General features: G+C 35.6%; 1 protein-coding gene across 1 annotated transcript in view; it reads right to left on the reverse strand.

The window, feature by feature from the left end:
- The window catches only part of LOC127870046 (serine/threonine-protein kinase NLK-like), a 62,366-nt gene that overhangs the window by 31,961 nt on the left and 12,884 nt on the right, over positions 1-17,521 (reverse strand). The window contains exons 2-3 of the mRNA XM_052412709.1: positions 11,558-11,687; positions 8,414-8,469 (exon numbers count right to left, since the gene is read on the reverse strand). Coding sequence (XP_052268669.1) covers positions 8,414-8,469; positions 11,558-11,687 — 186 coding nt within the window. The remainder of the gene's footprint in view (positions 1-8,413; positions 8,470-11,557; positions 11,688-17,521) is intronic.

The following is a 17,521-nucleotide window of genomic DNA, read 5'->3' on the forward strand; positions in this document are numbered from 1 at the left end:
GACTCCTTGTTTACAATTCCGGTAAAAAAAAACACTTGCTAACAATAAACTTTGGATTAAATTATCAAAATAAAGCAAAAGCGAAGTTGACAAATATGATTTAATTAATTCGCATCAGTTCAAATAAGACGTTTTGCGTTGTAAATCAACGAGTTTTCATGACAACAATAACTTTGACAAACATTACCGCGACGACGCATGGATCGATCTACCTCGATTTTTTTTCATGTACGATCTCATAAGTCGAGTAAGAGCAAACACATACCGGGTAATTTGTGTATGAGTAGTTTATCTTATATAAGATTTATGCAACGGGCATTGCATTGCGTAATGAAGCGCATCGAATTATGGAAATGAAGCGCAGTTTTTCGTTTTAATGGGAGAAGAACGCATGTCATTTAATGGAGTGTTTAAAATTGCCTGATGTTACAAAAGGTGCTTTTAGGACTCATTTCATTTGAAGATATAGATGTGTTTCATTGCATAATTTGATTTTTTGTCTCTGTGTTAAGGTTATAAAAGATATGTTGTCTTTATATATAATCCTCTGTTATTATGGCCATGTTTTTCAAATGTTCACGACTATTTTCAAACTCGTTCGAGATATCCACATAACCAATGTTTTGACCAAATTTCATGATGATTAGGCAAAAAATGTGACTTCCAGAGTGTTCACAAGCTTTTTTACTATATAAATATAAGGAAAAAGACCCCCCTGGCAGCCATGTTTTTTTACCGATCTGAACCATTTTCAAACTCAACCGTCGGATCCAGGAAACAAATGTTCGACCAAATTTCATGAAGATTGGACCAAAAATGTGACTTCTAGAGTGTTCAAATGTTTTCACTAAAAACATATAGAGAAAACTGCCCCGCCCCCTGGCTGCCATGTTTTTTCACCTATCTGGACCATTTTTGAACTCATCCGAGATATCAATAAAACCAATGTTTTGACCAAGATTCATGATGATTGGGCAAAAATTGTGACTTCTAGAGTGTTCACAAGCTTTCTATATAGCCCTACAAGGAATACTGCCCCGCTCCTGGTGGCCATGTTTTTCAACGGACCAGAACAATTTTTGAACACAACCCCCATATCATTTAGACAAACATTTTGGCAAAATTTACATGAAGATTGGGCATCAAATGCGACTTCTACAGTGTTCACAAGGTTTTTCTATTTTTTTACCTTGTGACCTAGTTTTTGACCCAGCATGACCCAGTTTCGAACTCAGTCGAGGTATCATCGGGACAAAATTGAATGTTCTGACCAAGCTTCATGAAGATCGGATAAGAAATGTGGCCTCTAGAGTGCTCACATGGTAAAATGTTGACGACGCACGACGGACAAAAGGCGATCCCAAAAGCTCACCATAAGCACGTTGTGCTCAGGAGAGCTAAAAACAAATGTTCAGACCAAGTGTCATGACGATTGGACAATAAATGTGACTCCTAGAGTGTTAACAAGGTTTAACTATAGCCATATAAGCAAAACTGCCCTGCCCCCTGGCGACCATGTTTTTTTACCGATCCAAAGCATTTTCAAACTCAACCGTCGTACCCAGAAAACAAATGTTCTGACCAAATTTTATGAAGATTGGACCAAATATGTGACTTCTAGAGTGTTCACATGTTTTCACTATATACATATAGAGAAAACTGCCCCGCCCCCTGGCAGCCATGTTTTTTCACCGATCTGGACCATTTTCAAACTCGTCCGAGATATCAATGAAACCAATATTTTGACCAAGTTTCATGATGATTGGGCAAAAATTGTGACTTCTAGAGTGTTCACAAGGTTTCTCTATAGCCATATAAGGAATACTGCCTTGCCCCCTGGCGGCCATGTTTTTCAATGGACCGAAACCATTTTTTTTACCTCAACCAACATATCATTAAGACAAACATTTTGACAAAGTTACATGAAGATTGGGCATCAAATGTGACTTCTACAGTGTTCACAATGTTTTTCTTTTTTTTTTACTAAAAGACCTAGTTTTTGACCCAGCATGACCCAGTTTCGAACACGTCGAGGTATCATTGGTACAAATGTTCTGACCAAGTTTCATGAAAATCGGACAATAAATGTGGCCTCTAGAGTGTTCACAAGGCAAATGTTGATGACGGACGCACAACACACAAAAGGCGATCACAATAGCTCACCATGAGCACGTTGTGCTCAGGTGAGCTAAAAAGAACAATATCATGACTTTCCATATGTATGATTATCTTCCTATCAATACAGGAAGTAAAGTGTAAATCCAACTGCCTCGCTTTTACTTGGAAACTGATCTTTGAAACTTGATCATAAAAACAATAATGCCGTCATTTAAATTGTGATGCTCTTAAAAAAACTTTTATCAAGGACAAAAAAAACAATAGCATACAATACAATAGTGATAAAAAGTAATTTGCAATAATTATACATTTTTTAGATCTTTTTCACATGCATTTGGATTTATTTTATCAGTGAATGACAATTTACTTATAATTAGACCAGAAAACATAAAGCATGGGGAAAGAATTGCCATGCCATTGAAATAACATGAGGACCATTGAGTTTATGATCAGCCATGTAAAACTTGAAAACAAAATTGAAGGAAAGCAAATTTCAAGCAGTTGGAGCAAAACATGTGTCATTCGATCATATGAACATACGAAACCATAACTTTATAATGGACCACAAGCCTTAACTGATAATTTAAAATTGAAACTGGTCTTGAAGCAAGGATTGTGCCATTCCAAACAATTAGAATGAGTGACCATTAAATTTTTGCTGCAAGCCCATAACACAAAATTGAAACAAGCCTTTGAGTACCGACTTTTAGACACTGTAGCCAGGTCACCAAAACAGCTGGAGAGTTAGCTGACTTGAAGGTCATTACCATGCTGTTGACCTCAGACACCCCTGGGAGCTGATCCATCATCGTGCACACAGTCTGACACCAATGAAGCCTTCAACACTCACGCCAGCAGCTAACTGCCCCAGTTATATCCTCTCCTCAGATCATTAGCTCTCTGACAAGGGCTTCTACTCATAAACTGTCAGGTTTTACAACTTGACCACCATTAAATGTGATATTTGAGCTTGTAAATGGCTCTATAAACTTGGCAGCTATCCTGTCAACCAAGTATCTAAATGATTATTTAATATAAAAAACCACTACACTGTTACTATCAAGTGAGCCCAATTAAAAATATCAGCCAATCAGTATTATACTAAAAATTGCCTTGCAACACAAATGAAAACTTGCAACACAAATGCAAACTAAGATAAATTACATTGTATAGCATACAAGCATACTATTGAGAGATGAAAACTGAAACCAGGCAGGGTAAAAACTTCACACTCTAGTTTCTTTGTGAAATGAATTGTGAATTATTTCCACACTCAATGCCTACATTTATATAAAAAAATAATAAAACTGACTGAAAAAAAATTAAACGGCTGACAATCTATTGATTTCAAACATCTACCTTCCGACTGTGTACTATAAATAATGCAGTTGGTATCTATGTCCCACAATCAGACAAAAGCAGGAGTCAATGACTCCTGGTAATGATAAGTAAGACCACAATGCCTTTGTCTGACCTAGCCACACCAAATGACTGATAAGAGTCAAGTAATGCTGAATCAAGTTGTCTGAATCAGTATTATAATGAAACAGGGGCTAGAAATAGGAAAAAACTTAAGGAACAAAAATGATATGAATTTCATTTTTAAATCTTCCTATCTTAAATCAATACTGGACAAGTATGATGATAAAATATCAAGATTGAATGCTTAAACAGTCTTGGCATTATTTTTTTTAGGCACTAGCCCGGTTGGGCTTCCAGCTTTGAAATTCACTAGCCCGAATCAATTTTAACTAGCCCGAATTAAAAGTCATAATTCTGTTACATTTGTAACTATGTTTTTATTGATGAAACATAGAACAATAAAGATTAAACAAATAAACACTTGATTCTGTTTTTATTCAAAGTTAATATCTTACAAAAAAAATAACACAAGGTCTCCTGACATCTCCATTCCATCATGGTCATTGTCTGAGTCTTTAACATCCAGGTCTGACATATCATGTTTGCTCCTTAAGGTGGGTGGCCTGAAAAAAAACCAATTGTATAACATGATATAAATTTTCCAAACACATATCTGAATAAAGTAAATAAAATGTCAAACTAGCAATAATACCTGTGCATAAGACATAGCACAAGGAGGCAACTTTCCTGCCCAAACTTCTGAGTATTCTAAATCTAAAACCACATTTGTAGCAGTAGTTCTATTGCGTAAGCCACATATGGTTTGTCGCCGATTTGACGATTGTACCAGCATCTAAAATGCAGAATAATACCCCTTTGAATTTACTGTCAGGATTTGTTCCTTGACAAATAAACTTTATCTGTAAAAAACTATACTTGTAAGTTAGTGCATGACATTTAATTGCATATTTTTTTACATTATGTATGACATGCACATACCAGCAAGTCAGCAATGCAGGCGCATAATCAAATTTCTCAATACTTGGAGACATCAAAACGAAGCCAAGACTGATTATTTTTCCATGACATTTGGAATTTTCGTTTTGTTGTTCATATTTTGTGTTGCTACCTTCATTCTCATTTTGCGGTTGACGTTTGTGCGATGTGCCCCCAAAATGACACAGAAAATACATTAAAATAAAAGTATCGCCGCAAGTTCTCCACCAAGTAATAATAATTGTTATAGCGTCTTGCGAGATCGACTTACAACACTGTTCAATACGCGTCTAATCAATAAGTGCTCAAGGGAAATAACCAATGCAGTCTTGAATAAGCGTCTATATGAAGCTATTTCGGACTCGTTACTAAGTTCGGACACGAAAAAAGCACTCGACCCATCGGGCTACCGGCTTAGAATTTTCACTCGACCGACGCAAAAATCACTCGACCCGGTCAACGGTCGAGCGGATTACGGCCAAGACTGCTTAAATTTAAACAATAAAAGCACCATACGCTAGTGCTGCAACAATACGCCAAAAACCGTATTGCAATATATTGTCAGTTAAAAAACCCGTATTGCAATATATTGCAATATATTGCTAACTTGTACCAGAATTATAATTCGCCAGCTAATCACCAAAACCAACTTAATTACATGAACATAACTTTTGTATTGCATGTTATATTCTAGTTATATCCTATTGGCAATTCTAGCCTTTTTATAAAATGCTTTATAAACACGATTAACTTGTTGCTTGGCTTTACAAAGCATTTTGTTATGCAAGATTAGTATTGTCATTTTGTCCATTGTATATTCCCATTAAACATGCTGTGCAATTGTGTACTGTATAGTGTATACAATAAATCTCTGGGACATTAACATTAATTGATTATAAATATGCTGCAAATTCAATATTACCAAGTCATTATTTTATTCAAACTGGTAAAGCATATTTATTGCTCAGTTTACAGTTCAACTATTCTTGCTGACTCCCATGTAACAACGCTTCTCCGTAAACTAGACTTTTTAGAATGCTATTTTTACGTAACAGTTTAGTTTACTTAACACCGATTTGTTTTGCTTAAATTGATATCATTATTTCGGATGACTTTTCTGGACGAAATGTGAATGACTTTTTGTAGAATTTTCATACCGGTATGAGGAAAATCGTATCGCAATACAATATGCAGATTGCGTATTGCGATATATACCGATAAACCGGTATATTGTTGCAGCACTACCATACGCAGGCCGTAACTTTCAGTTGAAATATCTGTAGGGTGATTATTGTCTAAACATATAATTTGTCTATCACAATAATGAATCTGATCTCTATAGCATAACATACACATATTTTGTGCTAACAAATAACCACAGAATTCATAGGCAGCATTCTCTGTTTGATTCCATGATTCAGCAGAATGCCCTGTGCGTACTACCAGAATACCAGGTTTTCCCTGAATCCTGAACAGACATGAATGAGAGACTCTGGCTCAGTTCTTACCTTGTTTGTAATCTGATTTTTGTGCTTTCTGCAACAAGGGGGTACTACATTATGCTGAAAACATGATGACCCTAGAGGCAGTAAAAGGGGGAATAACTTGAGAGGGTGCAGTGGTGCATTCCTAGCCTGTTTTTGGCAACAGAGTTCAGCAGTGTTAAATACTGAATCATATCTAGGTAGCATGATGTCTCAACATCTGCATGTCTAGTACAAACAAAGAAACCCAGTATAACAAGCCTTTATCTCATTATTATCTATGGTATGGGAAAGGAAATTCAAGTTTCTGCTTCATTGACTTGATAACAGACTAGCTTTGTTCACATACACCATGATAGGGTATGAATAGTTACAATAAACCGCAGACATGATTGTTGATTGAAGCAAAGTATTTATTGTATTTTTATGTACAGCAACTTATGATTAAATTTCACACCATGTTAGACAACATTTTGTCTTCATTTACAGTAGCATCATATTTGTTTGGTCATGTCTTTCATGTTACTTAACAGTTTGCTTTCTAATGTACATCAGTTTGCTTTCTAATGTACATATTTAATAACCACACATTTATTAATTTTTAAAAACATTTAATACAGCTATCATTAAGCACAAGGAGCTTTGAACTAATTGGAAATTTAAAATATCATTTGATAATATAATAATGTTTATCATCAACATACATGTATAAATAAAATAATTTTGTTCAAGCACTTCACAGGTACAGTTTGGTACAGAATTTGGTTTTATCGCATGATGATTCAGGGAAAGCAAAAACAGTTCTCACATATATATACAAAGAAGACCGATAGGCCCTTTTGGCTTGCATAGGATGAATTATTAAAAGAAATATCTTCACATTCCAAGAATTTTATCAGATTAACCCAGCATCATATCTCCTTCATGTGTTACTGGATAAGGCAATCACTATCTTAAAATATAGTAAACTGTTTGTGGGTACATGAGAACCAACATTTTTGATATCTAAATCTATGTCTGTAGATACTTGAAATGTGTTGTTGCTATATAAACATGTATATAAATAAATTAAATATTACAGTACCAATTTTCAAAACAGTTTGTCAAAAAAAAGTAATTTATATCTGCATCAGAACACAGTTGGTTGTTATACATGACAACAAACATTTTAATACATCACAGACAAAATGTTGTAGATAAAACCAAAGGGAGTGTCTTTTGATCATTATAATATTGTAGCCAAATATATCTTAAAACCTTGAACATCAAATATAGGGTATTTAGCCAGACTAGAAAAATTGCAAGGAGGAAGAAAGGCCTGAAAAAAGGACAGGCTGACCTCTTGTGTGAAAATATGTCCAATTGGTAAAATTATAACATTGTGTTATAATTATACTGTTTCCATTTTATATTCAATCATATGTTCAGCGTAACTCCAGTTTGTGTTCATCATCACTAAAATTTGATGTAAACATCAAGTATTAGTGCATCTTAATCTACAAACTAAGAGCCAATAAAGATGCATCAGACTTTTCTGTCTTGAACAGATCCTTGACAAATGAAAAAAAAGGACAAACAAGCGCTGTGTTCGCGAAACACAATGCCCCCTACCGCTTTGAAGCCATATATTTGACCTTTGACCTTGAAGGATGACCTTGACCTTTCACCACTCAAAATGTGAAGCTCCATGAGATACACATGCATGCTAAATATCAAGTTGCTATCTTCAATATTGAAAAAGTTAACATTTTGGGACAGACACACACATACAAGGACACACACATACAATGACACAGTTCTATGGAAGGGCAATAATAACAGATCACCATACAGATCACCACGAGATTAGTTCATGGGAAGGGCAATCACAATAGATCACCATGAGCATAGTTCATGGGAAGGGCAATCACAACAGCTCACCATGAGCATAGTTCATGGGAAAGGCAATCACAAGAGCTCACCATGAGCATAGTTCATGGGAGGGCAATCACAACAGCTCACCATGAGCATATTTCATGGGAAAGGCAATCACAACAGCTAACAATGAGCATAGTTCATGGAAAGGGCAATCACAAAAGCTCTCCATGAGCATTTTTCATGGGAAAGGCAATCACAACAGCTCACCATGAGCGTATTTCATGGGAAAGGCAATCACAACAGCTCACCATGAGCATAGTTCATGGGAAGGGCAATCACAACAGCTCACCATGAGCATAGTTCATGGGAAGGGCAATCACAACAGCTCACCATGAGCATTTTTCATGGGAAAGGCAATCACAACAGCTCACCATGAGCATCTTGTACTAAGCTGAGCTTAAAAATCTGCAATACAACACTTTTTCCATCTTCAGTAGTATTGCAATATCCTACCAACTACTAACTTACATTATTTGCATTATGCTTTCATTCATGATGTAAATATAACCCTATGCTCATATTGATTGAAAGGATACACTTCTTGGAAGAAGTCGATGTGTGGTGGCTGCAAAATGTCAAGAGCTGATAATACCTGAAATGAAAAATAGAAACAATGATATTTAAATTACGAATTGATAGAAATTGATCACAAACAAATAGCTTTTACAAATTATTTGTTTTCAATTATGGATATTCACTGCAAACATGCAGGAACAGAGACTTCAATGTAGCAGAGGCAACTAGACACTAGCCCCTTAAAGCCACAACCAATTGATCTGTTCATATGTTCTTTAGAATTGCTGCCACTTAACTTCTTAATATAAAGAAAAAAAGCTTTTTTATTTTGTCAGTATGGTCTATTTGCACCAAATCCAATTTTCAAAACGCAAAGTTGTAGATTTTTTCATTTCATTTTTGCTTAGCCTACATATTTTAAGATGTAGACTTCAGGTTTTTTTACATTATAAAATTTAATTCATAATTGCAAGCTGAATGTTTTGACATATACCAGGTTGCATGATATTTATCGTTTATTCTGATCTCTGTGGTCCCCTCTGATTATATTGAAAATTGAATAACTAGAAATGTGTCACAGACACTGATGCTGCCACAACACATCATGTTTTTACACATACAAATCCACTATCTTGTCTCGGTCAAATTTCATCCCCTTATGACTGTCCACACATTAATTTATAAGTTTTTCACCAGTGAAAGTTTGAGGGAGATCCTCCCTGTAGTTAAACAGTTGAAAGCAACACATAGAGTGGACTTTATATTCTTCAGTGGAAAAACTGACAAAGGATATCAATTTTCCAAAGTTCTACACAGCTAAAATTGCTGTCTTTAAATCATCTCCACAGAAAGGTCATTCAACTGTGAACGTTTCAGTGAATTCCACCTCAAAGTTAAAGAGGAGTTCAGTTTTCTGACAAAGTATCAAGAGGTTGGACAAAATGGGGGACTTTTTGCCATTTTTTTTAGACACAAACAAATTAAATTTAGATAAATGTTGTTTAACTTAAAAAATATTAATCTTACTGGGAACATATTTCTTTTTTTACAGGGCTGTCTTGCTCCAATGTATAGGGGCTTTATTCAGCCAAACAACAGATGCAAATATTTGTGGCATAAAATTTGCAAGGAAATTCATACTTAGATTTAATTACTAATTACATTAAAATTTAAAAAAAGTGTGTGAAGCCATGGACAAAGTGCTTCTAAGCCTGAACATGCCTACTTTCAAAATGCAGAACCAAGTTTGAAGAAATAACAATGCTATAAACTTATTTAAATCAAGCACAAGCTTTTGAAATTGCTGACTCAGGCCCATTCTGACTGGCCTGCATACCAGAGGTAGAAGTGATTATGGTATCTACATATTGTGTTTAAACAAGTCCACAGATTCATGCCCTCAGTTTATCTCTGATCCAAATATTGGCTTGAAAGCCAGACAGACTGCATACCTAATTTTTCTACAAGCAATTTGTTTACAAAAAAAAATCAATAAAAAAAGAACCAAGAATATTCTGCAGTGTCTTTTTTTTAAGAACAAAATAACATATGTACTTTATTAGTTAAATGAAATGAACAACCCTAGGTTTAAAATAGCATTATAGTCTTGGAACAATGCACTTCAACATGAATCATATAACATGGTTAACAGATGTTTAATCCAAAAAATATTTTAAGGACAAGGCAATCAATGATAGCACTTGTCGATTCACGAAAATTATCACCAGGCAACATGTAAACAAGAAGTATAAATATACAGATCAGATATGGAAACATTGGTACAGATGTTCATTCTACTACCTGCATGTATTTACTGTTATGTTTATTGGCAACAATGCACCATGATTAAGCCCAGTTTGGTCTGATAAGTCATACTGATACAAAGTGACCTCACCTCATGGTAATCTTCTTTCTAGTACCCGGTAGCAATGTTACAATATTAGTTGACTTCTAACTGTAGTCACCGGGCAGAAAAAAAACTTACCTATATGATCTGTACAAAGCAGAACAAACCCATTTCAGAGCTTTTTTTCCAATCATTTTGGGAATATGATTATGACCTACACCCATGAAATTTGGAGTTTTTGGGTAAATTTACTCCAGGTTGGGAAAAGAAAAGTGTTACCAAGATAACATTTGAACTTTTGATGATAAAACTTACATGCCACATTATATGCTAAACATGAACAATTAAACATATCAGTAAAATGATCATTACAACTTCAAAATTCTCTGTGTTCACTCATTCCATCTCTATTAATAGTTATTGATAAGTCAAATAATAAAATGGGAATTTGTGAACTGGATTTGGGTGAAAATACATTTTTGCCATTGACAATATGACCCAATAACAGCTATGAAATCTGGAAAAAAAGGCCTACTTTCATTTGAATATGAAGCGTCTGATCTTCATTACCTAATGAAATTGTCTGAAGAGTGATTTATACTTGCAAAAAAGGCTTTCTTTTGAGAGTGAAAATTGTTCATAACCAGTAAAAATAAATAAATAATCGTCCCAACCCCAAAATAACTGAAACAAAAGCTGTCTCCATAGGATGACATAATGCCCCCGAAAAACGCTTTGATAGAAGTTATGAGCATTTTTCGAAACCTAAATGCAGATTTCGAAACCTAAATGCGGACCCTAAGTTCAAGGTCAAGTTCAAAGGGGTCAAAATGTGTGTGTGTATGGTGTGCCTTGTACATATACACATGCATACCAAATATGAAGGTTACATCTGAAGCGACATAGAGGTTATGAGCATTTTTCGAAACCTAAACGCAAAGTGTGACAGATGACAGTGCGATCACTATATGCCCTCCTTTGGGGGCATAAAAATTATTTAACCCTTCCCCACTAAGTATATTGATGAATTTGTAGTTCGTTAGAAAGTTTAATTTAATTAAAGACCTTTCTTACTAGATTCTAGTTTTTAGGCTTTACTTCAAACCCTAAGATACTAATGAGCAGTAAACAGCATAAAACCTGAACGAATGCAAGTGACTTGCAGGCTGTTCTGGTTTTATGCTGGTTGCACATAGCCATGTTCACTTTTCTGAGAGGGAAAGGGTTAATGAACGGAATTTTCCTCAGACCTGAAACAAAATAATGTATAGCTTTAAACTTTTAAACGCAATAATTGGCAAAACTTGCATCCACTCACATTGTCATGTTTAAATTGGCAGAGCATTCTCAGTTCCCTGTACACGCGCTTACACGAGACCATGTTCTGGAAGACGCTTGGCATTTTCTTCAGAGCAACACGTTTACCATCCCTTGGGTCTGTGACTGACCTGAAATATACAATAACCAAAGTCAATGCCTGTTTTGAGATTGGGGTGTTATTAATAAATTTAGTTACTTAGAAATACGACCAGTCTGTCCCACTTGCACTTTCAAGTTTAAACAGAGAGCAATAAATTCTAAATAGCATCACCAAGAGCTATCACCATAGGATGACTTATGCCCCCTATAAACGCTTCATAGAAGTTATGAGCTTTTTTCTAAACATAAACGCAGATTTCGAAACCTAAATGCGGACCCTAAGGTCAAGGTCACAGGGGTCAAAATTTGTGTGCATATGGAAAGGCCTTGTCCATATACACATGAATACAAAATATGAATGTTATATCTCAAGGGACATAGAAGTTATGAGCATTTTTCGAAACCTTAACGCAGATTTCGAAACCTAAACGCCAGGGCTTTCCACAGGCCATTTAACGATCGCTCGCCAGGGCGCTTGAATTTCGAAATCAGAGTCAGGGATTTCAATAGATTTTAAAAACCAGGAGTCAATGACCCCTGGACTGAAATTTTGAGGAGTCAAATATGAAAAATGGTGGGGTCAATTTTGAAGCGCGTTAATTGTGTTTTTGTCTGTATTATTCATTTTTTTAGATAAAAATATGCTCTTAGAGTAACACAATATCTTAACAAGAGGGCCATGATGGCCCTGAATCGCTCACCTGACTCATTAAGATCAGATGAAAACTATGACCTCTATTGTCTACACAATGTTTTTCTATCATTTGACCTAGTGACCTAGTTCCTGACTCTAGATGACCCAAATACAATCCCAATCCAGATTTCATTAAGATAAACATTCTGACCACAGTTCATAAATATTGGATGAAAACTGTGACCTCTATTGTCAACACAAGGTTTTTCTATTTATTTGACCTAGATTTTTACCCCAGATGACCCAAATACAATCCCACCCAGATTACATCACGAATTCTGACCAAATTTCATAAAGGTTGGATGAAAACTGTGATCTCTAATGTCTACACAAGGTTTTTCTATTATTTGACCTAGTGACCTAGTTTTTGACCCCAGATGACCCAAATAAAATCCCAACCCAGATTTCATCAAGATAAACATTCTGACCAAATTTCATAAAGATTGGATGAAAACTGTGACCTCTATTGTCTACAGAAGGTTGTTCTATTATTTGACCTAGTGACCTTGTTTTTGACCCCAGATGACCCAAATACAATCCCAAACCAGATTTCATCAAGATAAACATTTTGACCAAATTTCATCAAGATTGGATGCAAACTGTGACCTCTACTGTCTACACAAACAAATTGTTGACGGACGGACGCACGGACACACGCAGGCACGCACAACGGACGCCGGACATCACACGATCACATAAGCTCACCGTGTCACTTCATGACAGGTGACCTAAAAATATGTGTCGGAGATAAACATGAACAGTTGTGGTTAAAATCCCATAGAAACAAGGGCTGTTTGTAAAACATGCATGCCCCCCTATATGGGCTATAAGTTGTAGTAGCAGCCATTGTGTGAATACGTTTTTTGTCACTTTGAATGGTGGTGGTGGTGGTGGTGGTGTAGTAGTAGTAGTAGTAGTAGTAGTAGTAGTAGTAGTAGTAGTAGTAGTAGTTGTAGTAGTAGTAGTAGTAGTAGTAGTAGTAGTAGTAGTAGTAGTAGTAGTAGAAGTAGTAGTAGTAGTAGTAGTAGAAGTAGTAGTAGTAGTAGTAGTAGTAGTAGTAGTAGTAGAAGTAGTAGTAGTAGTAGTAGTAGTAGTAGTAGTAGCAGTAGCAGTAACAGAAGCAGTAGCAGCATTACAAGACCAATACTTAAGAATGATCAAATGGGAAAAGGTAACCTAGCACTGGCAGTAAATATGGGGCTCATTTACAGGTCAGATTTGGAATCTCTGCTGTAGTGGTGGTGGTGGTGGTGGTGGTGGTGGTGGTAGTAGTAGTAGTACTAGTAGTAGAAGTAGTAGTAGTAGTAGTAGTAGTAGTAGTAGTAGTAGTAGTAGTAGTAGAAGTAGTAGTAGTAGTAGTAGTAGTAGTAGTAGTAGTAGTAGTAGTAGTAGTAGTAGCAGTAGCAGTAGCAGAAGCAGTAGCAGCATTACAAGACCAATACTTAAGAATGATCAAATGGGAAAAGGTAACCTAGCACTGGCAGTAAATATGGGGCTCATTTACAGGTCAGATTTGGAATCTCTGCTGTAAAATGAGATTTTGAATGAATTAAAGGGAGGCAAATCTGTAATAAAAAGAACATGCATAAACCGTAGTTGTTTCCCTTGTTTGAACCATGCTAAATCCTTACAAGTTTGGAAAGAATTGGATGAAAAATTTGGACTTTATTGCATGAACACCATTTTCTCAATTCAAGGGGAGGTAATTCTGTACTTCATGGACCAATAATGCTCATATTTTTGTAGGGTTCGTGTCCTCATTGATATAAAGACACTGTGCAAATTTGGAAAGGATCGGACAAAAAATGTGGAAGATTTTTGAAAGTTTTCACAAAATAGGCAAAAACGAATAAACATGCAAAGTTCAACGAGCTCCTGCGGCCATGTTTTTTTACGAATCAAATTTCTTTGAACAACTTTTTCAGGGAAGCCCCTAAAGGTCATCCCTGTGAATTTTTTTGAAAATCTGATGAGCGGTTTCTGACAAGAAGATTTTTTAAGGTTTTTACCATATATGGTCATGGCGGCCATCTTGGTTATGTGATCAAATTTTTTTTAACAATTCTTTTGTCCCATGACCTAGGGATGCTCCACATGAAATTTAGTTGAAATTGGCTCAATGGTTTAGTAGAAGAAGATGTTTACAAATTGTTTACAGACAGACGGACGGACGCCGGACGCTGAGTGATCACAATAGCTCACCCCGAGCTATCGCTCAGGTGAGCTAAAAAGCTACACTGCTTTATTAAATAACAATACCATGATACATAACACAACATATTTGAATGAATTGGTACATTAAATATACTTCCTTATAGTTATAACACATTTAAGTCTTTTAACACATTTAAATAATTTAAGATATGTACCGGAGGCACCTTTTCATCACATATTTATCGTCATTATATAATCATCATCCCTATGATAGCTTTTCTAACAAAACACAATCTAAATGCATGGAACATCTAGTATATCTATTACTGTTTATCCGAATACTATATACATGTCCGAAATATAAACACTTTGGAATGCCTTACCTGTAGTAGTTTTACTTTAATAATCCAAATTTTTCTTGTTGTTATCGGGTTTAACAAACCTTCTCAAATGTTTGTTAAATCCAGTTAATGCTTTCTCCATTATTGAATCGCCATTACTTGCAATTTGAATCGCCAGCTTTGAATTGAACCCGGGTTGAATGTTAAGTCCGCCATTTACAATGTCGAAGGTCATGACGCAGCAATTTAATTCTACTCGGATAATTTTTATCTTATCGAGAAAATGTGTTTTCTCAATGTTTATGTGTAGTATTATTACTTGTTAGTATAAAAAATGAACTGTGATTCCAGTTTATATAAGATGGGTGTTACTCGTAATTATCGGTGGATTAACAACTGACAAAACTCGCTGGACTTAGATCTACTATTGGATCTACGTAATTAATAGACCTTTGATCAATATGGTTTTTACTTTAATTAATTTTGCCGACTTTCTTTAACCGTGCCTTCTGAAAAGTCTGCAAAAAACCTGCAATTATCGGATGGTCAATCAATTATCATGTAATCACTGCTGCTAATTACCCAGTTAGTGGGCACGCACTATTTAGACGGTGACATGTGTATTGGAAGAGATGAGATAAGATAAACAACGCCCGGGGTATTCCCTCGATTACAGACCGAGTTTCAAATACTGAAAAATTAATTTCAATTAGAAGCACAGCGGGATTTATTACCATGGAACTCGAGATGTTAACTGACTGACGCACGGGTCAAATTTTCGACGCATCAAAATGACGCACAGCAGAAAAAAGGGTTGCGTCAAAAATGAGTCATTTTTAATTTGCTCGCGTCAAAACGCAGGATTCTGCGTCTATTGAAATCCCTGAGAGTCCCCGGGGCGCTTGAAAGTTTCCGATCAGTGTATTTTTAAGTAAAAGAAAGTGGAGATTGTAAAAAAAATCAAGGTTTCTCTATCAGTGTATCAATATTCCCTGTTTTAAAAGAGCACTCAGTACCTACTTTCACAAGTAATCGCCATAAACACCACATGGGGTAATGGATAATCCACTGATAAGAGAATAGCATGACGCGCGTATCGATTATTCTAGCCACATTACACAGTCATTTAAATGCTGACAAGGATGTATCAGGTAACTTTCCAGTCGTCAAACTGTGATGTTCATCGTCCAATCGGTTACGCGAGTGCTTATGAGGGCGTGGTTAACTATCGACTATTATTTTTTATTGACGTCGGGCTTAAAGTAAGAGTTTATCGCAGCTTGATAAGCAAGAAGTTCTAACATTTATGTAAATTAAAACCGGTAACTAGTACAGTACAGTACAGTAAAGTCAGTTTCGGGCATCATCATCACACCTTTTACTGTAAACAAGTGTTACCTATGACTCATAATTAATACGAGAAATTAATTGCAAGTGGTAAACAATTTATTACTTATAGCGAGTAAGTTGTGCAAATCACTCCCGGTTACAATTATGCGATAACAATTTAATTCCAGTACATGTATATTTCATCATGTCCATTTATAGAACTGATTCACCTCGTTTTTCTGACATTTATTCGACACGTAATGCGCTTTAACAATGTAAATGTTTCGTCTGATAATCGATACTTAAAAGACTGATGATGGCAACCGGCCGTAATCCTCGTAGACAACGTGAATTTCATGCATAATTACGTCAAAACATTTATTCGACTCGTAAAATGTTTAAACAAATTATGGTTGAATGCATAACGCAACTGTTAATATTTGTTGAAATCTCAAATGGGAATAATTAAATTTGTAATTCGAAACACAAATCGATGTTAACGCGTTTTTAATCCAAAACACACTTCCGAATGTAAATGTTACCGCAACGTTAAAATATTCTTGCTTCAAATTAGCAGTGCAAATTTATTTTGTGTCGAATCTTTTTCTCAATTAAAAAGAGCGTGAAAATTATGCAGCATGTACAACGTCGCGTCATTTGCATATTGACATCGCGTGCGTGTATTGAGCGTTTTAACAAGCACACAACACGTCAGGGGATTGACGCATGTTCAGAGGCAATATTTCATCAAATCTATAAATAGACACTTAAAATTTATTTGATACTATAGAAAAATGGCAAGGTTTGTGTTAAAGGAAGATTGAGAGCTTTTATCGTAACAAAATAGTTACCAGAAAGTGATTTATAAAAACGGGATTATCGGGTAATAAATAGAAACTTGAAAAGTAGTAAGTATACAGTAATAGAGTCGGTTGAAACGGATGTATTGGGGAATAGATCGAGTCGGGATTTTACTATTTGTGCGGGAAAGTTTTAAAACAATTAAGCAATATAAAAAATTATATATATTTTTAAATGACTGGGGTGTTTTCTTGAAAAGTCATAGCGCACCAAATGACGTCTTTTGACGCTGTTTTTCTTTGAGTTATAACGCACCACAGAACGTGAATTGACACGTTAAATTAAAAAAAAAAATCAACGTTGGGAGGGGACACCCCTCCTGAACCACCCCTATCAGCCCCGGGGCGCCTGACAAAAATCCTGTGGAAAGCACTGCTAAAGGTCAAGGGGTCAAATTTTGTGTGCATATGGAAAGGCCTTGTCCATTTACACATGCATACTAAATATGAAGGTTATAGCTCAAGGAACATAGAAGTTATGAGCT

Source organism: Dreissena polymorpha, chromosome 1 (assembly GCF_020536995.1).
Source record: "Dreissena polymorpha isolate Duluth1 chromosome 1, UMN_Dpol_1.0, whole genome shotgun sequence".
Classification (NCBI taxonomy): domain Eukaryota; kingdom Metazoa; phylum Mollusca; class Bivalvia; order Myida; family Dreissenidae; genus Dreissena; species Dreissena polymorpha.